The 26808-nt window shown below is 35.8% G+C and overlaps 1 protein-coding gene across 3 annotated transcripts in view; it reads left to right on the top strand.

The window, feature by feature from the left end:
* LOC149732044 (mannose-1-phosphate guanyltransferase beta-A-like) overlaps positions 1-24664 on the top strand; it is a 28807-nt gene extending 4143 nt beyond the window's left edge. The window contains exons 2-10 of one of the 3 annotated variants that reach the window (XM_089883456.1): positions 10501-10696; positions 15126-15206; positions 16006-16054; positions 17422-17564; positions 18246-18316; positions 19884-19971; positions 20711-20917; positions 23718-23900; positions 24076-24664. In XM_089883456.1, coding sequence (XP_089739582.1) covers positions 10514-10696; positions 15126-15206; positions 16006-16054; positions 17422-17564; positions 18246-18316; positions 19884-19971; positions 20711-20917; positions 23718-23900; positions 24076-24207 — 1137 coding nt within the window. In that variant the 5' untranslated portion in view covers positions 10501-10513 and the 3' untranslated portion in view covers positions 24208-24664. The remainder of the gene's footprint in view (positions 1-10500; positions 10697-15125; positions 15207-16005; positions 16055-17421; positions 17565-18245; positions 18317-19883; positions 19972-20710; positions 20918-23717; positions 23901-24075) is intronic. The other 2 variants (XM_089883457.1, XM_089883458.1) reach the window with 2 other exon arrangements.
* Positions 24665-26808: the final 2144 nt, after the last annotated feature.

Genomic DNA, 26808 nt, shown 5'->3' with positions numbered 1-26808 from the left:
AAATACGTCGGCAAAAGCGTCGGCAATTGCCGATTGCCAACGTGAGTCTCCAGGGCTGCTAATAAATGTTATTTGCGGGTAAGCTTATGTTTAAAAGGAAGTAGTGAAGTAAAAATGATAAATTATTAAAGAAAAGCTTTGGAACAAGGCTGTTAAAAGTATGTAAAAGATATTTTTTTCTTTAGGTTAAGTCAATTTGCTGTTGAAAACATTGTTTTTTTATTGCCCCGCTAATGTTTTTTTTTTTACCGCAAATCCTAGGGAATAAAAAACAGCACAAAATTTCGAATAAAATATTAAGTAATCATAGAAATCCTTCAATCTTTATTGGACATCAAGGTATAATGCATACCAGACTAAAAATATTTTTTTTAGTTGATCACTTTGGGAGAAAATCGAAAGTTTATGTTTTCTGATTTTTATTACCCCACTTGACTATATAGTTCGTTTTCTTATATCGTTTATAAAAAAAAGCATAGTGTACAAATAGCATGATAATACTATTACAAAGTATGCGTGCGGTTTAATGTCATAATTTGCGGTCTGCGGAAATTGAAAAAAAATAGAACACTGGCCTTAACCTAGCCCTAGTTCCCAATCACTAACACCTAACAAATTATTTAATTTGTAACATACGAATTATACAAAGTAATACGCATTCTATAACATTAATCTAACCTTTCTTTAACTCATTATGAGCTATTTCAAAGTTAATTTTCGACACAAACATCCAAGTTGTTTTTTCAAAAAGCATGAGACAGTGGGTATCAATGGAAGGTGAATTTTGGTGAAAATTCACTTTTCCACATTTTCAAAGTTAAGTTTTGATTAAATATTAATACTGCAGCAGTTTTGACCTCATTGAGAAGAATTAAATGAGTTTGGCAATCAATGTATTATTTCTTGTTCCGTCTTAAGTAAGGGCATTCTTTAGTGCAGATTCAGCATAACACTGAGTTTGCTTGTCCCCTCTTGGTAAAAGCTGATAAACTGCTAAACATCGTTACACATTCAACAAGTTTAGGAAAATTATAACTTAATGGTGGTTTCCATACATTCTTTGAACAAGTGTTATATGCTTTAAATTGAACAAGAGTTACATTATTTAAAATTTTAGTTGCATTTTTTGTCTTTCTCCTTGATGATATTATTTGCGCTAAGCAAACACGAGCTTTCCCCCTCCCTCCACACATCAGTTTTATTTTGTGTAAAATGAATAACCTATAACTGGATAAACTGGTTAAGTAATGCTTTAGATGTTTTCTTAGAAACACTCGTGTTATTACAATCTAACATGCCTCGAGGGCTTAGATTGTTGGTATATTTGTAGTTTACAACCTACTTTACCAAGCAGTCTGTCTAGTTTAGTTCAGTTTTACTAGTGATAGTTTAAGTTTAACAATTGTTAGTAAAAATGTACCACATAAGTTGCTAAGTTATAATGTTGTCTGAATTGGTCGCTTTATATATTGACAAATTATATATGACATTAGATTAGTTGATTAATGCCCATATTCCTAGCTAATATTATTTAATATAAATTTTATGATTCCCTTTTGACCTTGCCAGATTGTTTACATTAAATCTTAAATAAGGTTTTGAATTGCTAAATGTTTGTCAATCAGTATGTGGCACAACGTGTTGGGCCTAGCCGAGCCCGAACTCAAAAGCTCGTGCCTGAGCGTTTCTCTTTTTGACGCTCTGCTAAATCTGGGCCGAGTGCCTTACGCTATTCCTATAATGTTGCATGCGAGCAGAGCTGCGATTCGTTGCCATGTGTCGCAGAGCGCAATTTTCGACAACCAAATCGTCGCGAGAACCATAGGCGCCCACTTGATTATATTTACGAGGAGGCAATAATAATTAAAAAGGTCATTATAAGGCCAGAAGGGTTACGTGAACAATTTGCGTGAGAACGTAATATATTTTACGCACGTCTGTTACCTAAGCTACCAAATCCTGTTATAAAGCGTATAGACTAAAGCTAGGCACAGTCTAGTGTGGGCGCTTGTGCGATAGAAACGGTTGTTCAAGCTGCGATATAATGTTTTATGTTCGTCGGGTGTTCGTAATTATCAGGTAACGAAATCGATCGAACAACAAACATTGCCGTGTTGCATTTTGAACATTTTTTCGTTCAATTGTTACGTCACATGTTTTATTGCAAAATAACTATTAACTATGAAGTTTCATAACGTAACAATCAAAAATGTTCTGCCCTTTGCCCAACCAACCACGCCGCAGTGGTTCCCTAGCTTTATCTACTCGCGTACCACTTTTTGGTTCATGCAGCGCCTTTCCCACAGTTGCGTGTAAAGTAAATGTAATTTGCCAATTAAACAGGGTAATAAATAACCTAAATATGTTCCACAAGTAGCACTGCTGTATATTTACGATGTTTTCCTCAGCCTAGCAGACTATTTATTACGAAATCGTAGGGATTCACACGTGGATTCATTGCATCATAATAGCGATTGTTTGACCTGGAAATTGATTACGACATAATAGAAATTCACACGTTAATTATTTGCGTCATAATAGCCATTGTGTGAATATAGCATGAAATGTCACGCTCTACGTAATTTATGTGAATTAAAATAATGCTTATGACAATCACTAAAAGATCATTTGCGATCCTTTGGTTTTGAACTTAATAATGTGCTCGTGTACCACCTGGGAAACCTTCGCGTACCATAGTTTGGGAACTACTGAACCACAAGGTCAAAACATTGTGTATGAGCGTGACATTTTTACACTCTGCGCCGGCGTGGGAAATAAAGGAAGGCGCATGCGGTAGCATACATTCTACAACTAACAAGCGAAGCAATCGTTGTGAATTTATTCTCGTGGAAACTGACTAGATGCAACGTTAGCGGAATAGGCCAGTGGTATATAAATACCATTTATATAAAATGTTTTAACTTTTTGATATTAATAAAGTGTAAAATAACATAACAAATATACATAAATTTTAAAAATAACAAAATTAAAGAAATAACTTAAAATTAATATCCTGCAACTGGGATTCACGAAACTATGATTTTCGCGCGGTGCCTACAAAGGACGTTTTTTGGCCTCTGTCCAAGTTCGGCCGGAAGATTACTTTGTAATATCATATTACTATGTTTCGGTTCCAATTTACTGAGACTATGTGTTAGTTCCAATTTACATTAGCGTCGCTCGCTGTTATATTTGAACAAATTAAAATTAGCATAATCGCGATTTACCTGCTTTAAAAATATTCACGATTGTTGGCTTAAAATTATATTGGGAGTAAAAGAAATACGCAAACTTCACATGTCGTATGCATTATATGCTTCACATGTCGTATCCTTTAAACGTATGCGCAATCAAGTAAAGATAGTTTGCCAAAAATTATTTCGTAGCAGTGGCGCAGTTTGCCAAAAATTATTTCGTAGCAGTGGCGCAACCAGCGCGTTCAAAAGGGGGCTGTCATATTTACGTCTAGTCCACGTTTATCTCTGACGCGATAAAACACTCCCTTTATTGGTTGTGCACACGAATATATATTCTATTTTACGCGGTAAATTAAAACTAACACTACATTATTAAAAAGACGTATCTAAATTAATATAAACGGAGGAAACATTGTTGCAGATTTACGCATGTTAATGTAACGATTATTTACGTCAGAATACCTTTGATAAACCATTACGATTGTTCCATCACAAACGAGATTGTTGGTAAACAATCGTGTTTTATTTGCTCCCATACGATCTGTAGTTTTTGTATGATTTCTGTTTCTGATGATTAGTTTAAATCAGTGCTTCCCAAACTATGGTATGCGAAGGCCTCCCAGGTGGTACGCGAGCACCTTATTAAGTTCACACCAAACGATCGCAAATGATCTTTTAGTGATTGTCGTGAGCATTATTTTAATCCACATAAATTACGTAGAGCGTGACATTCCATGCTATATTCCCTACACCGGTGTTCCTAACTTTTTAAACCTAGGCGTTGCTTTACGCGTGTACAGAATATTTTTGCAGGCCTATCTTTACTTATGCCCACGAAAAGGCAAATATTCAACCTGTTTTCAAGCACCTGCAGGCTAAATAATCAAGGGGACAATCGCTAATATGACGCAAATAATCAACGTGTGAACTGCTATTATGACGTAATCAATTCCCAGGTCAAACAATCGCTATTATGACGCGATGAATCCACGTGTGAATCCCTACTGTTTCGTAATAATTATGCTGCTTGGCTGAGGAAAACATCGTAAATATACAGCAGTGCTACTTCTGGAACATATTTAGGTTGTTTATTACCGCGCCTGTTGCCCTGTTTAATAGGCAAATTACTTTTATTTTCAACTTTGAGAAAGGCAGTGCCAAGTTCATGCCCGCGGAAAAAATAGGTGTGCGTGCGGTTTCTAATTTCTACTATTTAAAATGAGTTGTTCACGAGCCTTTAGTAGTTTAGTATGTAGGTGGTTTGAGAACGCTGCTTGAACCAAAAAGTGGTACGCGAGTAGATAAAGTTTGGTAACCACTGATTTAAATGCTGATAAACCGCGATTATTATGCATTTTAATTGGTGCAAATTTAAGTGCGAGGAGCGACGCTATCAGTAAATTGGAACCAACACAAATTGTAATATATTATTACAAAGTATCGCCCCGGCAGAGCTTGGACAAAGGCCAAAAAAACGTGTTCGTTGGCACCGCACGAGAACCAGAGTTTTATTACGTCACTTTTCACGAGAATAAATTCACAACGATTGCTTCGTTTGTTAAGTGTTAAATGTATGCTACCACATGCGTCTTCCTTTATTTCCTACGCCGGCGCAGAGCGTAAAAATGTGACGCTCATACACGATGTTTCGATCTCGTGGTTGGTTGGGCAGTTAGCACATTCCTCCAGATTGTTATATTATGAAACGTCATAATTAATAGTTACGTTACAATAGGACAAGTGACGTAACAATTGAACGAAAAGTAATTCCAATTTTAAGCGAAGGAATGTAATATTGAATGCAACGCGTATGTGTGCGTCTTAGCACTTTCTGGCTGCGTGCGTGTCTGCGGAAAAGGGGGCTGTCATGACAGCAAAACAGCCCCCCTGGTTGCGCCCCTGGTCGTATGGAAGCGCATGAAACATAAAAGTTTTCTAACAATCGTATTAATTTATCAAAGTTATTATGACGTAAACCATCATTACATTATGCACGGTGAACAAGTGTGAAACTTGCACCAATGTATTTTTATATAAAAATGTAATATTAGTTTTAATTCACCACATAAAGGTTCCATGTGACATAATTTGTGTTTAAAATAATATGGAGGGTATTTGGAAAACACATTTTTCTTTAAATTAAAAAAGTTTGCACACCCGTTTCGTCTTTTTTCTATCCGCTGTGTTCTCGCAAGGTAAACGATGCGGTTAAAATAAAGCGCACGTTTATGCCGTCAATTGATTTGGAACTAGGAATCCAAATAATGTATTGTCGGCCGGACGTAAGAAATTTAATTTTCTAAAGAATAATTAAATTTTATTACATAAAAATAACTCGCCGATAAGCGTCAACGTGTAGAATGACATGTGTCAGGAGAATGTTGCATTGAATAGAGGATAACTTGGCTTAATGTTCGTTTGGTTCAAACAAAGAGTAAAAAAAAACTAATTCCTTTGGTTCAAATAAACAAGTGCGCATTGTAGGGTTTAACGCATTGCATTTCAGTGTTGTTTACGAAACAATCCCGTTTGACGCGTTGATTCAAACTCGCATAATACGCATTGTGCGTTATTGGGTTAAAATGGGTTAAATGAACATAGCTAAATAAAAACAAAACGAATATTGCAAAATAAATACGCTGCATCGCGTATAAGCTATTTCTTCGTAATTTTTATATGAAAACGGTAAATAAACCGGGAGGCGGCGCCTCCCCGCCTCTCCGTAAGTGGGCGCCAGTGGCGAGAACCATAATAATTCTGACCTCTTTTCTGTGTTTCTGTGACTTAAAATCAACTACAATACGACTGCTTTTAATATATGTGACTGATTGGAGATTGCGCAAGTTGTTGCAATCGTTATCTATATTATCGTACGCGTACCTACATTCTGACGAAAGGATCAATCGTCTCCCGAGCCAGACTACAGGAACGGTAAATCAACAAAGGAAATGAGACAAAATTTACCAACGGACATAAATTAATTTAATATTTTATTGGTTATTTGACACCGGCAAGCAGCTTAGACCAAAGTTAGTATACACCAAGTTAGGAAACGGATTGTAAAACAACGAGTTTTGTTAACCATTGTCTCCGCGCCTGTGATGTCATAGTTGCCACCATTACGGAGCCCACAGCATAGCATTTTATCATTGCTGGGTGCTGATTTTCGTTTAAGCGATTTTTTAAAAACCAAGCACTTCTGCGCGTAAAAATGGCTTTCTACTAATGTTATATCTTATCACAATAATAAACCTCACAAAAATAATCAACTTTTATTGAACACTCAATCGATTAAAGAGTAAAAAAACACTTTCGGCGCCAAACTACATATATATACGTTTAAGTAACAATGGTTCGCGGTGCCATCACACGTATGTACGTTTTACCATTTTTTCATTGTTACGAGTGCCGCGTTGCATTTAAACTAATAGTAAACCACGTATATATACGTGCGCTCAATCTAGGCTGCATTGAGACTAAATGCGAACGTCTGCTTTGTGATTACGTTATTTTTGACCAATTAGCTTGTGACTCTGCGATCAGCTGTTTCTGACGATTTTCAAGTATATTCTACGCAATATTACTAGTTTACAATGTTTTCACTGCTGGAATAATTACGGATAATGGTTCAAACTTCAATGATTAAGTGTCTGATCATTACAATTATGATGTTGTGAAGTTTTATTTTGTTTAATACTTATTCTTCCGGCTCTGAAGAAAAGTGAAGTTATGGATACATTGGTAGTGATGTTATACGTCCACACAAACGGGAAAACATGGATATGTCACTGTTTATTGGATTCCTGTTGCTTACTGTTGTATAATTCGCAACTTTCAATTGTAATTCATAGGGATGTGCCGAGCCGAGCCCGAACTCAAAAGCTCGTGCCCGAGCGTCTCCTTTTTTGACACTCGGCGCTCGGCTGAAAACTGGGCCGAGCGCCGAGCCTTATGCTATAATGTTACACGCGAGAGCGAAAAATATTAAATGAAAAAAGTGAAGCTACTAAAAGATAACGAGACTAGTCCAGGGCTCGACATTAACGCTTGTCCACTTATCCCGGACAACCAAAACAGTCCATGGGACAAGTGAATTTGGTTAGGCACTTGTCCGAAAGGACAAGTAGAAAAATAACGCTCATATCGAAGGTTAAATACGCCAGCGTATGGACAAATTCGTATATTTAAGGCTTCACAAACGCGTCGTGTTAAGAAGTGAAGTAAAAATCGTAAAATCGTTGATGCGAACGCACCGGCTCGTGCACTCGTCTGCGTGAGTGTATGTGCGAGTGTGTGTGCGTGCGCGAGGTTACGTGTGTTTTGGCGGGAATGACATCAGCTGGCAGGAATTAAACCGTAGCTTGCTTTCATTTGTAAGTATTTAAAACAACAGAGACAAAGTTAATGTCTTTATAGGTAGCTATTTAATATGGCCATTGAAATAATCACCCGTATTTTCAAAAAAAAAAAATTGAAAAAAAATTAAAATAAAAAATTTTAATTTAATTTTTTTTTTTTTTTTACAAAATACGATTCTACATGTTAAAATTTACTGGCTAAACCACAGTGTTATGCTCTCCCCCCCTCCTCTTCCTTCCAAGAGTAGACCTGTGTTATTTCATAACAAAGATTTAGCTTGGCTGCCCTTCTTTGTAAACAGATTTGCGAAGACTAGTTCTTTGTTTTAGGAGATTTATTCATTTCTCATTATACATTATAAGGTTTGTCAATTAAAGTGTAAAAGGGATTGTTTTAGGCGAAAGAAAGTGTTATTTTTAAATCTCACACCCTCTGGGCGCATTTGAAACCCTTATATTTTATGGCTGCACCACTGCTTTCAACTTTTGCGGGTAGTAAAATCCGGCTGATGCCGACAGGGCAAAAATATGCACTTTTTACGTTTGTGGTTGCGATAGGGGTAAATAGGTTTCCCCCCCCAAATAAAACCCGAGTTTGCTAGCCGCTGCTTTTAAGATGTGTACAACATAGTATGAAGTATACAATGCATACATTGAGGTTTGAACATGTTACAAAATATGCCGTGTTTGAAGAAATTGTTTATTTCTTTGGGACAAGTAAAAATTTCGTTGGTAAACTAGTGTATCAACTTGTCCTTTGGACAAGCACCTAAAACAAGTTAATGTAAAGCCCTGTAGTCAGCGTAGCTTTCTCTTTAATCATTTTTTGTTCGTTGTGAATTTGCTCTCTTGCAAGTAACGAATCGCAACGTCGGCGAATTTGATCATATGCAATTACAGCAGGTGTCGAATTACACGATAGCCTAATCCCTAATGTTTCCATATCTGATTTTAAAAAAAAAGCCTTTTTTACAACTTTTTTACAGGATTGTAGAAGTAAATCCGGACGGTGATCGGTTAATTTTATTGAAAATCCGGGTGTAATATATTTTACGCGCGTCTGTCACTCAAGCTACGAAATCTTGCATATTTCTGACTATAGTGCGGGCGCCTGTGTGATAGAAAGGTTGTTAAAGCTGCGATTTGATGTTTTATGTTTGTTGCGTGTTCGTTATAATCACGGGTGTTCGTAATTATCAGGTAACGAAATCGATCGAATAACAAACATTGCCGTGTTGCATTTTGAACCTTTTTTTGTTCGATTGTTACTTCACATGTCTTACTGTAACATAATTATTAATTATGACATTTCATAATGTACCAATCGAGAGGAATGTGCCCATTGCCTGACCCACCACGCGATCGAAAGGTCACATATTTACGCTCTGCGCTCGCTTAGGAAATAAAGGAAGACCCATGCGATAGCATACATTCAACACTTGGTAAGCGAAGCAATCGTTGTGAATATGCTCTCGTGGAAAATGATGTAATGCCACGTCAGCGTGCAGCCAGTGTTTTATAAATTATATGATTTATATAAATTGTTTAAACTTTCGGATTTTGCAATAGTGTTACTGTTACATAACATAACAAGTGTACATAAATTTCTAATTAAATATTTTATGGAAAAAACTAATATCTTGCAACTGGGATTTACGAAACTTTGGTTCTCGCGCGGTGCCAACGAACAACGTTTTTGGCCTCTGTCCAAGCTTGGCCGGGACGATATTTACTTCGTGACAAACCGTTCCGTCATTTTAGCTAGTCGCTGTGTTTTCGCAGCGTAACCGATGCGCAGGACGTAAGGAAGTTGATTTTATTATTAATAGGATTTCTTTCTATTACAAAAATACGAGCGTTTTTCGACGATCCGGACGGTGACATTATCAGTGATAAAGGGGTATTTCTACAATTCTGATCTGTAGGGATGCACATTACAGAATAATTAGGTATTCTAGGATATCCTAGAATACTTTATTTCGAATCTAGAATTCCGAATCTAGAATTTCGAATCTTTTTATATTTATAGGAAAACATAATTTTACCCACATAAGTCAGTTTATTGACTCTTTCATACCCGCCTTGTTGGAACATGAGCTGTAAAATGATCAAAAATTGTACTATTAGGTAGTTTTTGCGTCATGAAACTATTGCAGGTTATGAAAAGACGTTACGAAACGTTTACTCTTGAAAGTCCCACAAACACAAAAACATTTTTTTTCAAAATTAATAAGTTTCAAAAATTGTTAATATAGTATATGAGATGACGTGTAATTACGTCATTAAACAGAATACCGAATCCCGTAATTAGATTCGAATACAAAAGGATTCGAAATTCTGTAATGTGCATCCCTACTGATCTGATAAAAAACTGCTGCAACAGTTATAAATAAATTTTAATTAAATATTTTTTGTATGAATTTTACATTTTGCAACACTGGGAATTACGAAACGAGACGTTTATTTAACCGAAAACCACGTGTTCTGTATTTTTTTGATTAGCGACGCTTTTCGACTGAATAGGAACGTATTCTCGTACGCCTTTCTCCTTGATGACGTCATAGGTGCTCGGGCTCGTGCCGAGCTTTTCGTTGAAGCTCTGCGCTCGGCGAACCCGAGCTTTTACGACCTCAGCACATCCCTAGTAATTCATGGCTTATTAAAAATTTAATAAAATCCAAAATTCTTGCGGCACTGAGTGTCTGATTGTTTAAATTTAGTGCGGCGCCGAAAGTGTTAAACAAACAATATTACTGCTAGTGATGTGCCGAGCCGAGCCCGAACTCATAAGGCTGTTGTGGCGCTCTTCCCAGATTTTAGCCAAACGCTGAGCATTAAAAGAGGACGCTCGGGCACGAGCTTTTGAGTTGTTGGGTAATTAGGAACTCAATTTCCTATTTAATGTCATTGCATGAGTTGTTAATGTTTACACATATATTTTGTAGAAGTGTCATAAAAATGTCCCCTAATGGTAAATCATATGCAACCTCAGCATCTCCAACTTCCTCAACTATGAAAGCCTTAATATTGGTTGGTGGATACGGAACAAGATTACGACCACTCACTCTAACTGCTCCCAAGCCTTTAGTTGAGTTTGGAAATAAGCCGATTATGTTACATCAGGTTGAAGCTTTAGTTGAAGTAAGAAATATATTATTTATCCCAATTATGATGCAAATAATCAATGTTTGATTGTGTGAATTTACTGAATTAGTATTGGCTAGGAATGCACCAAGTTGATTCTGGGTCCAAAAACCCGGCCAAATATCGCAATATTTTAGATGTTCGCCCCTTAATAACATGGGAAAAAGGGTTTGTACAGAGGGTGTTCGTACATTTTTTTGACCCGTTCAATGTTCTTGCACAACAAAGTCCCGCGTAACCTTTTGTACTATTACGTAATATTCATAACTTTTTTTCCGCCAAATAAACCGACCGCATTAATGCATTCTGTACTTCCTGAAAGTTTTGCAGTATGGTCAAAAGAATTAAATATAAAGTCTCTATTAGTGAAAACATCTCATTTTGGCCTTTCGAACTAATAGAAATAGATACATTAACAACAGTATTTAGTCTGTGTATGCTTGATCGCAAACGTTGAAACAAAAATGTTCAACCTCTAGGCTATTTAAACTCCTGTTGGCTAAATAACCACTGTGTGATTTGATGCCATGAATCCATGTGTGAATTAGGGATGTGCCGATTTACAAAAGATTTGGGTTCGTGCGAATAGCGTTTCTGTTTATTCGGGTTCGAATAGATTCGCGTGTGACGTCAGCAACAAAGTATGACGTCAGCAACTTCACGGTCTCTTGGGTCACGTATGTTGTTGAGCTACTAAGAGTTGGCACTTTTGTTCACTTAATGCAGAGCGCTAACTTGTTCATAAACGTAAACTCATTCGTATACCTAATTCAACTCGTTCGTAGTAAACTAGGTCAAAGCGTCTGATCACGCGTCCACCGCATGTAATGTTTGTCAGGCGCGTGTAAAGTCGAGGTTACTTTAAGTCACTTACGTGTCAACGTGATACACAAATAAACTGCATTAGCTGATGAATATAATGTTTGTTTAATGGAAGGGAGGTAAAATTTATTTGAAAACAATTACAAATTAACCAATTAATTAATTACAAGTTCACTAATAACTAATTAATAATAATTAAGCCTGTAGTTTGATTTTTATCCGCTATATCAGATTTTTAGGTTTTATTTAGTCAAGGTATTTAGGTGCATTAAAATCTCGGTAATCGGCAACTGTAATTTACAAAATATCGGTGTCGGTTTGAATATTGGTCGGGCTCTACTTAACGTGTTGCAATAATTAAAACGCACAATCAAAGGGAGATTATTAAAGCATCGTTAAAGCATAGTTAAAACAGAGTAGACTCCCGGTTTCTTTCTCACATTCCATTTTTTCCACCGTTAAAACAATAACCTTGCATCGTCTTCTGCGCATATATACCACATACTTGCTTACGTCACACACGTGTTACGTCATAGAGGGCATTATTCGCCGGGGAATTCCACGTGCTGTGGTGCAATCACGAAAGCAACCTGTACGTAATAAATATTCGCACACGAATCTTGCGCAATATTCGGGTTCGCGCGAATATCAAAACTGTGCTGTTATTCGGCGAATCTATTCGGGTTCGGGTTCGCCTTGGCACATCCCTAGTGTGAATCCCTACTATTTCGTTATAAACATTCTGCTCGGCTGAGGAAAACATCGTAAATATAAAGCAGTGTTGGAAACAATTTAATCAGTTTAATTTAGCTTTTTATTTTGTTCTGTAAACCTTATTCCATTGGAGAGGTCTTTTTTATGACAACCACACACACTGGCGTCGATTCCAGGGGGCGCCCCCCTGGTTTACGGTATCTGTATTATTGCGTAACAACTAGGGCTGTGAATTTTTCTATTTTTTGTTTAACCGTTAACCCTTTACTTTTAACCGGTTAAACGAAACAACTGTAATCCTAATAAAAGCATCTTGTTTATTGCTTTTCTTTCGCGAATTTAAAGGCAACTACGGCTTACGTATGGACTATGCTTGCAATACACGCGCAAACGTCATTAAGGTCAAAGTAATGCTTTCTTATTCATATTCAAACCTATTTTAAAGCACCTGCCGGCTAAATAATGAACGCGTGAATTGCAATTATGACGCAATTAATCCACTTGTAAATTGCTATTATGTCTTAATCAATTGCCAGGTCAAACGATCGCTATTTTTTATGATGCAATAAATCCGTGTGTAAATGCCCACTATTTCGTAATAAACATGCTGCTTGGCTGAGGAAAACATTTAAGTTGTGTATTACGCCAATATAATGTTGCAAAACTAGTTACCCTGCGGTATTAACAATTAAGATTGACGACGTAATCGCCGTTGTAGGGCACGAAGCAACAGCGTCCCTGCGCCCTCTGTCTTATAGCGAAGAACCAATTAACAAACAGGAACACGTGCCTTTCGTGTAAATAAGACAGATATTAATATATGTTTAAGCCCTATAACGTCATAGTTCGGTTAACAACTTAAACTTTTCATTAGCGGTTAACGGAATAGGTTCGGTTAACCGTTAACTTTTCCACAGCCCCAGTAACAACGTATTATCACGATCAACGCAAAAACAAAATAAAATAACCGTTCAGTTTACGTTTGCGTCAAACTTTAGCCCTATTTTTATCATGTTTTTCTTGCTAGGTGGACTGTTTGTTATGTAACAGTAGGGATTCACACGTGAATTCATGCATCATAATAGCAATTGTTTGACCTGGCAATTCATTGCGACATAATAGCAATTTACACGTTGATTGTTTACGTCGTAATATGCATTTATACGTTCATCATTTAGCATGTAATGTTTGCCTTTTTAAATAAACCTTCCAGTGGGTCAAAATGTAGCCTTCGCGTGCGTAGTGATTTAACCTTCACGTGTATTAGTATTTAGCCTTCACGTGTGTTGTTTTTAGGCTTTATGTGCGTCGTAGTTTACTCTTAAGCTGGCACGAGGTGTTAAACCCGTGTGATAACAACTGTCGTTTTCCGGCCATTTTTTCGCCCCCCTAAGATTGGTTTACAATGTGAAAAAAAATGGACGCCTATGAGCACACACTCGGGTAGGGATGCACATTACAGAATAATTAGGTATTCTAGGATATCCTAGAATACTTTATTTCGAATCTAGAATTTCGAATCTTTTTATATTTATGGGAAAAAATAATTTTACCCACAAAAGTCAGTTTATTGACTCTATCATAGCAGCCTTGTTGGATCTTGAGTTGTAAAATGATCAAAAATTGTACAATTGGGTAGATTTTGCGTCATGAAACGTATAACAAGCTATGAAAAAACATTACGAAACGTTTACTCTCGAAAGTCCCACAAACACAAAAATATTTCTTTTCAAAATTAATAAGTTTTAAAAATTGTTAATATAGTATATGAGATGACGTATAATGACGTCAATAAACAGAATACCGAATCCCGTAATTAGATTCGAATACAAAAGGATTCGAAATTCTGTAATGTGCATCCCTACACTTGAGCGAGCTTAAAGGGCCTAAACACACCCCAAATGTACTTCGCTTTAATCGATAGAGTGTGTTTTTCTAATTCCAACGACACCTTACTTGTTTTAATCGGTTCTGTATAACCAAAGATATTCCAGCTCAAACACCGTGAAATTAAAAAAACTGATTTGAAAGTTGCGTGGCGAAAAAAATTGAGAAGTGTACTACCCACGTGACAAACACGTAACAAAATTGTTGAAGAGTGGCCGCTCTCATTCAGAAAGGCGAGAGGCAGTGTTTTCAGCGAAAAACGAGAGAACAAAAAAACGCAAAAAAGCACAAAAAAACGCAGGTTTCGCTTTTACGAATGAATCAGTCACGTGACTAGTACGTTCCTACGTCACAATCACGGAGCTCGTAGTAAAAAAAGATAGCGCTAGAGATCATTGTTTGAGGACGAATATCTCCGCCTATACTGGACCAATTTTAATAAGCAAAGTATTTTTGGAATCAATAAAACGGTCGCTTTATGAATTTACCATAAAAAATAAAAGTGACGTGGGGTGTGTTTAGGCCCTTTAACGAATAGCACACATAGCATAGCTATTGTGACGTCACTCGTCGGGCACTTGAATTCGAACAGTTCTCATTACCCGGGCGAATCCTGGCAATTTTAGTTTCCTCCCATCCCTAGTATTGGCATAACAATGGTACTTATGATGCAACTGGTAAGCCTAATGTACTATCAAGTCAAAAATCCAAAACGTTCTCCTGAACACGCAAACATGTTGTGTAACTTCAAAGTTAAGTTTCTTTTGTTTATAATTGTTAGCTATTTTTGGAATGATTGTTCCGTAAAATAAATTTTCTGTGTGTTAGTTGACCTTAGGATGACAATCTTATGTGAGAATTCTTGACTTGTTTTGTTGAAGTTATTAGTTTAACTCAAGAAAACCTTGGCAAAGTTGAACCCTAGTATCATTATCGCATTGCTTAGTAAATTTGCTTCCTGTGTCATTTCAAATTTATTTATCGATAATGTTTTAACTTTCAGGCTGGAGTTAAAACTGTTATACTCGCGGTGAGTTACATGTCAAATGTTTTGGAAAAGGAGATGAACAAACATGCAAAGAGGGTAGGCTATAAAAATAATTGTTGGAAATCAAAACTCTGGTCACTTGCATGATCACTGTGTGTCAAATCCCCAAGGAATAAGAAACAATTAAAATAAAGTTCTTGATTTTAGTTGCTTCACTTTCTTTGTATTTATTTTTTGCTCTATCATTGCATGTATAATATTGATTTGAAAACGATGATTTTCAGTTAAAAAATTTTGTTGTTTTTTGACACATTTTTAGGTAACATGAATTTTGGAGCCAAAAAAACATTTGCGGGGCAGTAAAAAACACTGTTTTTAAAAGCAACTCAACTAAAAAAATACAAAATAACAATGGATGTAGATGGTCGAGTATTAATCATTAGGGATTAAAAGTGAAGAAAATGAAGCCACTAAAAATACAGAGACTCATCAGCATAGCTTTCTCTATTATTATTATTATTTGTTAGTTGGGAATTTGCTCTATCAAAAGTAACCAATCGCAATGTCAGCGAATTTTTACCTACTTTCTCCAGCACCCATTAGAACGAAAACAAAGTTGCTTTACACATATAAAGCACAAGAAGTAACCAAAGCATGGGTGTAAACCGTGAAGTTGTTGGATTATTGGGTTGTCTGGCAACCCTTTGCTTTGACTTGCACTCTACAGTTCCTGCTTAACATTCTACTTTTTTTCATTTATGTTCATGATATGTCAAAAAAGGGATCAGTGGCTGATCAATTTATTTACAGCTGTTAATTTTTTTTCTCTTTTCGTAATTGGCCTATGTATTTTACTTTGAAAAGAACTTAATTTAATATTTTTTTTATTTTTTAGCTTGGAATTGAAATTATATTTTCTCAAGAAGAAGAACCATTAGGAACAGGTTGAAATGAGTTAAATTTCTGTTTTTATTAGGGTTATGTATTAATATGTATTATTTTTTGGATTAATTTTTAATTTGTGTGTGCAGTAGCGTAGCTAAAAAAAATTAGGCCTGGATTTCAATCTACAAACCCCCAAACCAGTGCTGCGATTCTCTACCAGGTGTCTCCGAGCGCAATTTTCTACGTCCAAATTGTCGCGAGAAAGTTAATCATTCTGACCACTGGCGCCGAACCGGGGTTGCAGCCGTATTATGCCGGCGATTAAAAATACGTGGGACAGGGCGTGACGTCACGAATCGCAACTTCAGCGAATTTGCTCGTCTCAAATTACAGCCGTAATCGAATAACATGAGCGCACAATGTTTCGTATCTGATTAAACTGATTTTTAATAAAAAACCATAAATTCCTAAAAAATTTTGTATTAAAATAATACAAAGTGCTGCATTACGTCTTCTCTTTCACCGCAAACCACGTGTTCTAAATGATTTTGATTAGCGACGCTTTGCCTCTAAACACGAACGTATTCGCGTACGACTTTCTCCTTGGTGACGTCATCAGCTCGGGCCAAGCTTTTCGTTGTATCTCGGCGCTCGGCGAATCTAAGCTTTTACAATTTAAACACATTCCCATTTTTTACACCAAATTCGCGAAACATTACCAACATCGTCTGCTTCATAGCCTGGGTCAAAGTATTTAATATTTATTGCAAACATATCAATCCTTAACTAAGTTTACTTGATCATAAACGTAAAAGGATAAACGTCCAACCTGTTCTCAAGCAGCTGCAGACTATATTCAAGGGGACAAACGCTTTTATGACGCAAAAATCAACGTGTAAATTGCTATTATGTGGTATTCAATTGCCAGGTCAAACAATCACTATTAGAATCCCTACTAATTCGTAATAAACATGCTGCTTGGCTAAGGAAAACATCGTAAATATAAAGCAGTGGTAATGTAATGATTATTTACGTCAGAATAACTTTGAAAAACCATTACGATTGTTACATTACAAACGTGATTGTTATAAAACAATCGTTTTTTTTGTTCACTTTCATACGATCAGTAATTTTTGTATAATTTTTGTTTCCGATGATTAGTTTAAAGGCAGGTAAATCGCAATGATGTGAATTTTAATTAATGCAAATATAAGAGCGAAGAGCGACGCTATCAGTAAATTAGAACCAACAGAGATTGTAATATGATATTACAAAGTATGGCCCCGGTCGAGCTTGTATAGAAGCCAAAAAACATAGTTTGTTGGCAGCGCACAAGAACCAGAGTTTTATTCTGTCATTTTTAACGAGAATAAATTCACAACGATTGCTTTGCTTGTTGGTTGTTAATATTAGTTTTTATTTTCAGCTGGGCCGATTGCTTTGGCAAGAAAGTACCTGGGTAGTTGTGCGGAACCCTTTTTTGTTTTAAACAGTGATGTTATTAGTGATTACCCCTTCTCAAATCTTCTGGAATTTCATAAAGGACATGGTAAAGAAGGGACAATATGTGTAAGTAAACATTTTGTTCTATAAGTACGGCAAAATGCTTTTTCATGTTTTAGCGTGCAACCCACGAAATTCAGATCAAAAGACAGCACCTCGTCAAAGTTTCCGTAATCTTAAACACGGCAGCTTTTAGCTTCCGATGACGAAATACTTCGGGGAAAACCCAAATTTTCGTGCGGTATAATCCTGTGTTAAATTAACATGATTTATCGCTAATAACTTTGATTAGGACGTCATAATTTCAAGTTTATTCAGAACATGAAAAACACGTTCGCGGAAAGTGCACGCTCGCCTGTTTCTTTTATAAAAATGAGAGAACGCTTTATGAGCACGCGTTCGCATGGAGCACTCTTACGCTCTCGCTTGTTTCTTTTATGAAAACGAGAGAACGCTTATGAGCACGATCTGCTTGCATTAGGAGAAAGCCACAGCCTATGCTTTTAACCGCTAAATAGCATAGGTAAAAAGACGGAAGCTTGAAAAAGCTGCAGTCTTTCACTTTGCGGAAGCTTTAGCTTCGAGCTTACGTGAAAATCGCGGACTGACCGTGTCATTATGAAAGTTGCTTTTTTTAAGTCTTTGTTACTATTAGTTAAAATACATTTTTTTTTACTTTTTACCAGAACAGCAGCGTGTTTAGTAACAGCAATCAATTGTAAACATTTTAATTTTGTTATCATACAGGTTGCTAAAGTTGAAGAACCATCCAAATATGGAGTTGTTGTTTATGAAAAAGATTCTGGTAGAATACAAAGGTAATGTATCTTGTTCAATTTTACTTGATTTTGCATATTTTTATTCAGTGTTGCATTCAAGACTGGTGTCGAATTATTGGTGAATCCTATGTTACAATTTTCATATGCTGTTATGCACTGGCGTAGAGTGCGGGAGTGCGACGCACTCCTGCCAATTTAGGAATTAGCTATTCTTGTTTAATGCACGACTACTGCACGCGCGTTTAATGTTTCGACGATAACATTAATTCGTAAAGAAATGTGTTAAAATTTGACTTATATTTGCGCAAACACGATTATTACAACATAACATCTTATTGTTTGTAAATATGCCGCAAATCACGCCCATTTTACACCTCTCTGATTGACCAATCAGAAACAAAGGAATCGTGGATTAACTAGCATTATTATGTGTGCTAGACCAGACAACCAAATAATATGTATGGGATATGGGAGTATTTAGAATAGCAATGTTTAATTTACTTGATTGCGAGTTGCGGATGTGCATCAAGCATGTAAAAAACAAAAATACGGCCGACACTGATTCGTATTTAAATTGATGTGGCAGTTTCATAAATCGTAGACGCATGCGTTCTGCTTACGCCAATGTTTTTTACAAATGCTAAAATCGTGTTAAAAATACTAAATTCACACAGTGGTGTCTTAGTTACCTATATTTTAACGAATTTTCTTCTGCTGCCCCACTGACAGTGTTTTTTTGGCTATAAGCCAACGATTCCTCGTGCCGTCTTGATAATTAAAAAAGTTCAATCTAGTTTTGTTTTTTCCGATTAAAGCCAGATTACCGCGACATTTTCAACTTGCAACACACACAAACTGTCAGATAAACATTTGCGGGTTTTTCTTGCTCATGAAAAAACAACTCTCCTGATATAAATACGGCACAGTTTCATGTACCATACTTCTCAAACTGTGTTTGGTCAGCATACAAATATATTAACGAAAGCTAGTTTAAAATACTATAAAACTTATTGGCGGTCACCGAGACACCGACCGCAGTTTATGGCAACCGAGGCAACCAACTTCCTCTTTTGAAATTACCAGGAACTTAGTGGCGGTTTAAGAATGCCTGTGTTTGCAAGTAATTCCCGAACATACACGTGTCGAAATACTGGTTTATATTTCTCACGTAATACGCATTCGTCACAATTCCTATTATTGCGAAATAGCTAGTTATGTTACGTCACAACTGCAAATGGCTCTTGGCTGTATAAATGCGGGATTTATGATAAAATAAAGCTAAATATAAAGCTGTTTGTTATGTTAGAACTGCACGAATAGGTAACTTTATACGATTTGTTTAGCAGCCGACGAAGTAAATAAAGTCCAGACTACTAAAATATCGAGCGGAATTACACTTGCAAATTATATCATTTACATTGTGATAAGTGTTCCTGCCGCGTAGAAGGTCTAACTATTGCGTTAAGATACATCCGAATTAAATTGTGTTTGCGTGTTTGCCGCACTCCCACGCAATTGCAAAACTCTACGCCAATGCTGTTATGCTTCTGAACATAGACATTCTACTACAGTTGAAGTGAAAAATTAACTCAAATTTGTTGTTCAGGTTTGTTGAAAAACCTCAGGAATTTGTTTCTAATAAGATAAATGCAGGGATGTACATATTCAACCCCTCTGTGTTGGAAAGAATTGAGGTTTGTTTACTTTTGACATCAAATTTTAGTAAGTTTCTATTGTAGCGGTTGCCTGTATGTTGTATTGCGAGCGGTAAACTTAGAGGGCGAATGAACACGAGACACGGTATTTATACGATAGATTAACGTGGGAAAAAAAGCACTCGTGTACGCGTCGGCGCACACACACGTGGCGGGCCGCCACACTATTCTAAATAGAGAAGGTCCTTTTCAAAGACCTAAAATTTCTTGAAAAATTGGCTGATTTTTTAAACACCCAGTCTGCTTATTTACGTTGTGACCACTGCCCATCCGCAATTTATTACTTGATTCCGGCATGAACTCATGTTCAGGACAGGACTATATTATTTTTCCACAACTTACTTAATCAGCTTAGTGATGCAACATATTGTTCTCGTGTCCAGTGAATGTCAGTCAGCATACGTCCGTACAATTTTAATGTCCAAACATGTTTAATCAATAAAACTTTTAGACCTATTGTGACAGGGCAGTGAAAGTTCCTGCTTGGCATTTTGGGTAACTTTTTCTCTGTATGGTTGTTTTGACAACCCATTGGTCACTAAGCAATGTCGCCTAAGTCTTAAAGTGTCTCTCTCAAATTTCCATACGCCACTTACTAGTATAGATATCAGCTTTGAGCGTCCAACCCCGTATTGTTTGGTTGAATAAAGTTTTACAGCTTTGTTTATTAGGGTGGTTGTACTGTGTGGGTAAATATTTTTTACTTGTTTTTTAACAGGAGCGACCAATGTCAATTGAAAGAGAGGTCTTTCCCTCCATGGCTGAGGATGATGAATTGTACTGCATGGAACTTAATAATTTTTGGATGGATATCGGTCAACCAAAAGATTTTCTTAAAGGAATGTGTATGTATTTAACATCACTAAGACAGAAAAGTCCAGAAAAGCTGTACAGAGGACCTGAAATTGTTGGAAATGTATTAGTGGTAAGAAGTATGATTTGTCTGTGAACATACATTATTTTAAATAATAGTAAACTTTAGCCCTAAGTTTAAGGGATATTTTTTCCAGTTAATATTCTACCTTGGTATGATAGACGCCTAACGCGGTCAGACAGGTTAGGCAAATGCCTGACCTGGAATTTGGCACATTGCCTATTAATTGTTTCATAATGAAGTTAACAAACACACACGATTTATGTATTTTATAAACCATTACGTGTCGACGATTAATGCTGTGGGGTTAACGCTTATCTTCTGGCTAGATTTACAAAACTGCTAGTTAAACAAACGCCCACCAACATAACCAGGGGCGCAACCAGGGGGGCTGTTTTGCTGTCATGACAGCCCCCTTTTCCGCAGACACGCACGCAGCCAGAAAGTGCTAGGACGCAGACACACGCGTTGCATTTAATATTACATTCGTTCGCTTAAAATTGGAATAACTTTTCGTTCAATTGTTACGTCACTTGTCCTATTGTAACGTAACTATTAATTATGACGTTTCATAATATAACAATCTGGAGGAATGTGCTAACTGCCCAACCAATCACGAGATCGAAACATCGTGTATGAGCGTCACATTTTTACGCTCTACGCCGGCGTAGGAAATAAAGGAAGAGGCATGTGGTAGCATACATTCAACACTTAACACATGAAGCAATCGTTGTGAATTTATTCTCGTGAAAAGTGACGTAATAAAACTCTGGTTCTCGTGCGGTGCCAACGAACACGTTTTTTGGCCTTTGTCCAAGCTCTGCCGGGGCGATACTTTATAATAATATATTACAATTTGTGTTGGTTCCAATTTACTGATAGCGCCGCTCCTCGCACTTTTATTTACACCAATTAAAATGCATAATAATCGCGGTTTATCAGCATTTAAATCAGTGGTTACCAAACTTTATCTACTTGCGTACCACTTTTTGGTTCAAGCAGCGTTCTCGTACCACCTACATACTAAACTACTAAAGGCTCGTGAACAACTCATTTTAAATAGTGAAATTAAAAACCGCACGCACACCTATTTTTTCCGCGGGCATGAACTTGGCACTGCCTTTCTCAAAGTTGAAAATAAAAGTAATTTGCCTATTAAACAGGGCAACAGGCGCGGTAATAAACAACCTAAATATGTTCCAGAAGTAGCACTGCTGTATATTTACGATGTTTTCCTCAGCCAAGCAGCATAATTATTACGAAACAGTAGGGATTCACACGTGGATTCATCGCGTCATAATAGCGATTGTTTGACCTGGGAATTGATTACGTCATAATAGCAGTTCACACGTTGATTATTTGCGTCATATTAGCGATTGTCCCCTTAAAGGGCCTAAACACACCCAACGTCACTTTTATTTTTTATGGTAAATTCATAAAGCGACCGTTTTATTGATTCCAAAAATACTTTGCTTATTAGAATTGGTCCAGTATAGGCGGAGATATTCGTCCTCAAACAGTGATCTCTAGCGCTATCTTTTTTTTACTACGAGCTCCGTGATTGTGACGTAGGAACGTACTAGTCACGTGACTGATTCATTCGTAAAAGCGGAACCTGCGTTTTTTTTGTGCTTTTTTGCGTTTTTTTTGTTCTCTCGTTTTTCGCTGAAAACACTGCCTCTCGCCTTTCTGAATGAGAGCGGCCACGCTTCAACAATTTTGTTACGTGTTTGTCACGTGGGTAGTACATTTCTCAATTTTTTTCGCCACGCAACTTTCAAATCAGTTTTTTGAATTTCACGGTGTTTGAGCTGGAATATCTTTGGTTATACAGAACCGATAAAAACAAGTAAGGTGTCGTTGGAATTAGAAAAACACACTCTATCGATTAAAGCGAAGTACATTTGGGGTGTGTTTAGGCCCTTTAATTATTTAGCCTGCAGGTGCTTGAAAACAGGTTGAATATTTGCCTTTTCATGCACATAAGTAAAGATAGGCTTGCAAAAATATTCTGTACACGCGTAAAGCAACGCCTAGGTTTAAAAAGTTAGGAACACCGGTGTAGGGAATATAGCATGGAATGTCACGCTCTACGTAATTTATGTGGATTAAAATAATGCTCACGACAATCACTAAAAGATCATTTGCGATCGTTTGGTGTGAACTTAATAAGGTGCTCGCGTACCACCTGGGAGGCCTTCGCATACCATAGTTTGGAAAGCACTGATTTAAACTAATCATCAGAAACAGAAATCATACAAAAACTACAGATCGTATGGGAGCAAATAAAACACGATTGTTTACCAACAATCTCGTTTGTGATGGAACAATCGTAATGGTTTATCAAAGGTATTCTGACGTAAATAATCGTTACATTAACGTGCGTAAATCTGCAACAATGTTTCCTCTGTTTATATTAATTTAGATACGTCTTTTTAATAATGTAGTGTTAGTTTTAATTTACCGCGTAAAATAGAATATATATTCGTGTGCACAACCAATAAAGGGAGTGTTTTATCGCGTCAGAGATAAACGTGGACTAGACGTAAATATGACAGCCCCCTTTTGAACGCGCTGGTTGCGCCACTGAACATAACTGTTACATCACAAGCTGTACTGTGATATTTTTATAATCCAATTTTTGTTAAGATGTTAACTTAAAATAATTGTTGTATTAAAAAAATTAAGTATGAGTTGAGGAGTTTATTTTAACAAATTTTCCATGTTAGATTTAATAAAAAATGTACATCAAATAGAAACAAAAGTTTGTTGCAATAAATTTAAAAAAATAAACTAGTTTTCAGACCTGTTTTCCCAACTCTGCTGGATAATAAAGTTAATGCATTTATAGGATTCATCGGTAAAAATTGGAAAAAACTGCAAGATTGGTCCTAATGTTGTACTTGGACCTGGTGTTGTTATTGAAGATGGTGTACGTATTAAAAGATGCACTGTAATGAAAGAAGCTGTTATTAAATCACACTCATGGCTGGAAAGTTGCATTGTAGGATGGGAATCTAAAGTTGGAAAATGGGTATGCCTGACTGCTATTAAAGTTGTTCTTGTCTAAATCACCTACAATGTTACTTTCATGGTAACTCATGCTTTAACTAACATTACATATTTTGTAGAGGGTGCTGGGGTGCCAACTAGTGTTTGCGCCACACCAGAATAAGTAATCATTTTCATCTTGTAATACATTTTACCAGGCTCGACTTGAAAATATTACAGTCCTTGGACAAGATGTCAATGTAAAAGATGAAATATATCTGAATGGTGTCCGTATACTACCACACAAAAGCATCAGTATGTCTTATCCTGAGCCGCAAATAATAATGTAATTTATTATTGTTTACAAACAGAATCTTTTACTACTGTTTAAGTAAAAATGTATAATTGGTCAATATTTTATGCAGTTGCACAAACTTTGCACTTGAAAATATGTAAATGTAGTCCTAGCATTCTTAACTGAGGCACCAACACTATTTTTTATTAGAAGATGTGTTCTTTTATACTATTTTGTGCCTTTAGTCATACACGAAATATTTAATGCAGAAGCATAATTGTTAACAAAGTTTTAAGTAGTAAACTACAATGGCTTTTACAATTTTATTTATGGAAAAAGCCCGAAAAATGTATTGCAATCTGGTTCAGAATATTCGGATTTACTTTCTGTGTTTTTTTTCAAATTTGTATTGTCGTATTCTTAAGTGACCAGATTTTCATTAAGCTAAATTATAGATTAACTGTTACAAAATATTAAAAATATACCACATAATAAACCATATAATACTATTAGTGGTTCGCCAGTGTTGTTTTTTTAAATATAGTAAAACCTTGAATGAAAATTTGCCACACCGCGGTTAGAACCAAGGTAATCCTAGAATACAGATATAGTTTAATACCAAGGTGATCCTAGAATACAGATAATGTAGCGGCCATTTTCGATACCTTATACTGGTGCCACCAATCTAAAATTTGGACACTGTACTAACTAGACCCCAGCGGTACCGATTCTGAAATCAAAAATTTAAAATTCAAAAATTTAAAATTAAATAAAAAATATGAATATTAATATTCGTCATAAAAACATATTTATAGAATTTTCGCACGCACCAGCTTTGAATATGTTGTAGCGCTACTTAATAGCTACAAAATGAAACATTAATTTCTTCAAAAAAATGGGGGCTTGGGTTCAGAATACAGACAAGTATGAGTCAAATATCTCAAATCATATAAATATTAAATTTTCTAAAAATATTCGCGAAAATATAACTCACGCATACATCTATGTTGGTCACTAACATATCATTCCCATTAAAAAAATATTTAATTTTAACTTTTTTTTAAATATGAATATTAATATTCGTCATAAAAACATATTTATAGAATTTTCGCACGCACCAGCTTGGAATATGTTATAGCGCTACGTATTAGCTATAAAATGAAACATTAATTTCTTCAAAAAAATGGGGGCTTGGGTTCAGAATACAAACAAGTATGGTCATAACTCAAATCATATAAATATCAAATTTTCGATTTTTTTTTTTCGAATATTTTTAGAAAATTTAATATTCATATGATTTGAGATATTTGACTCATACTTGTCTGTATTCTGAACCCAAGCCCCATTTTTTTGAAGAAATTAATGTTTCATTTTGTAGCTATTACGTAGCGCTATAACATATTCCAAGCTGGTGCGTGCGAAAATTCTATAAATATGTTTTTATGACGAATATTAATATTCATAATTAAAAAAAATTTAAAATTAATTATTTTTTTAATGGGAATGGTATGTTAGTGACCAACATAGATGTATGCGTAAGTTATATTTTTGCAAAAAAAATTGAAAATTTGATATTTATATGATTCAAGTTATGGTCATACTTTTTAATATTTCATACCCAAGCCCCCATTTTTTCGAAAAAATTCATGTTCATTTTGTAGCTATTAAGTAGCGCTACAACATATTCAAAGCTGGTGCGTGCGAAAATTCTATAAATATGTTTTTATGACGAATATTAATATTCATAATTAATATTTTCTCGAATTTTAAATTTTTGATTTCAGAATCGGTACCGCTGGGGTCTAATTAGTACAGTGTCCAAATTTTAGGTTGGTGGCACCAGTAGAAGGTATCGAAAATGGCCGCTAGAATATCTGTATTCTAGGATCACCTTGGTTAGTTTAATGGGGAAGATAGGACATTTAAGCACATATTGCCAAATATTTTTAAAATCAAAATAGATGACGGTTATTGGTTAATACCACGAGTTAGTACTATCATTCCTTTATTAATTGACAAGAATTAAATAAAATATAATAAAACACACGAGGAGTTATTTAACTATCCGCACAACAAGTGAAATTTTACAAATTCGAAAACACACAGGATAAGATGGGACAGTTTAAAATCATTGTTAATTTTGATTATTAAGTGTATTTATAAATAGGAATATACGTAAATAACACGAAATAATACTGTACGCTTTGAAAATTAAGTCTAAACATTCTTTTTCTTGCTCTACTGCTATAGTTTTTAACATGTTACCTATACATTATGTTATTGAACACGTTATTGAACACGTTAGTGGTCATATAGATCCTTTTTCGTCGAACAGTTGTTCTTGGCGTTGTTGTTGTTGTTGCTGATAGGGTGATTTTTTTCCGCACTTATCTTAATTCTCAATTCTAGCATTTATTCTTTATTCTCTTGATTGAAATCAAATTATAATATATATTTATAATTTTTGGACTAAATTTTCAGAATTGAAACCGCATGATTAGCGATTAATTAACGATTACTTTACTGTTTTTTTCAAATGCGCCAAATTCAAAATGCACCTTAAATAATAATTAAATGATTGTACCCTATAAAGTATTTTAAAATAAGCATAGTTGTATAAACCATACTGCATATGATCGTCTAATTAGCGAGTAAT

Source organism: Ciona robusta, chromosome 8, assembly GCF_009617815.1.
Source record: "Ciona robusta chromosome 8, ASM961781v2".
Classification (NCBI taxonomy): domain Eukaryota; kingdom Metazoa; phylum Chordata; class Ascidiacea; order Phlebobranchia; family Cionidae; genus Ciona; species Ciona robusta.
This window is presented reverse-complemented; position numbering and strand designations above follow the sequence as displayed.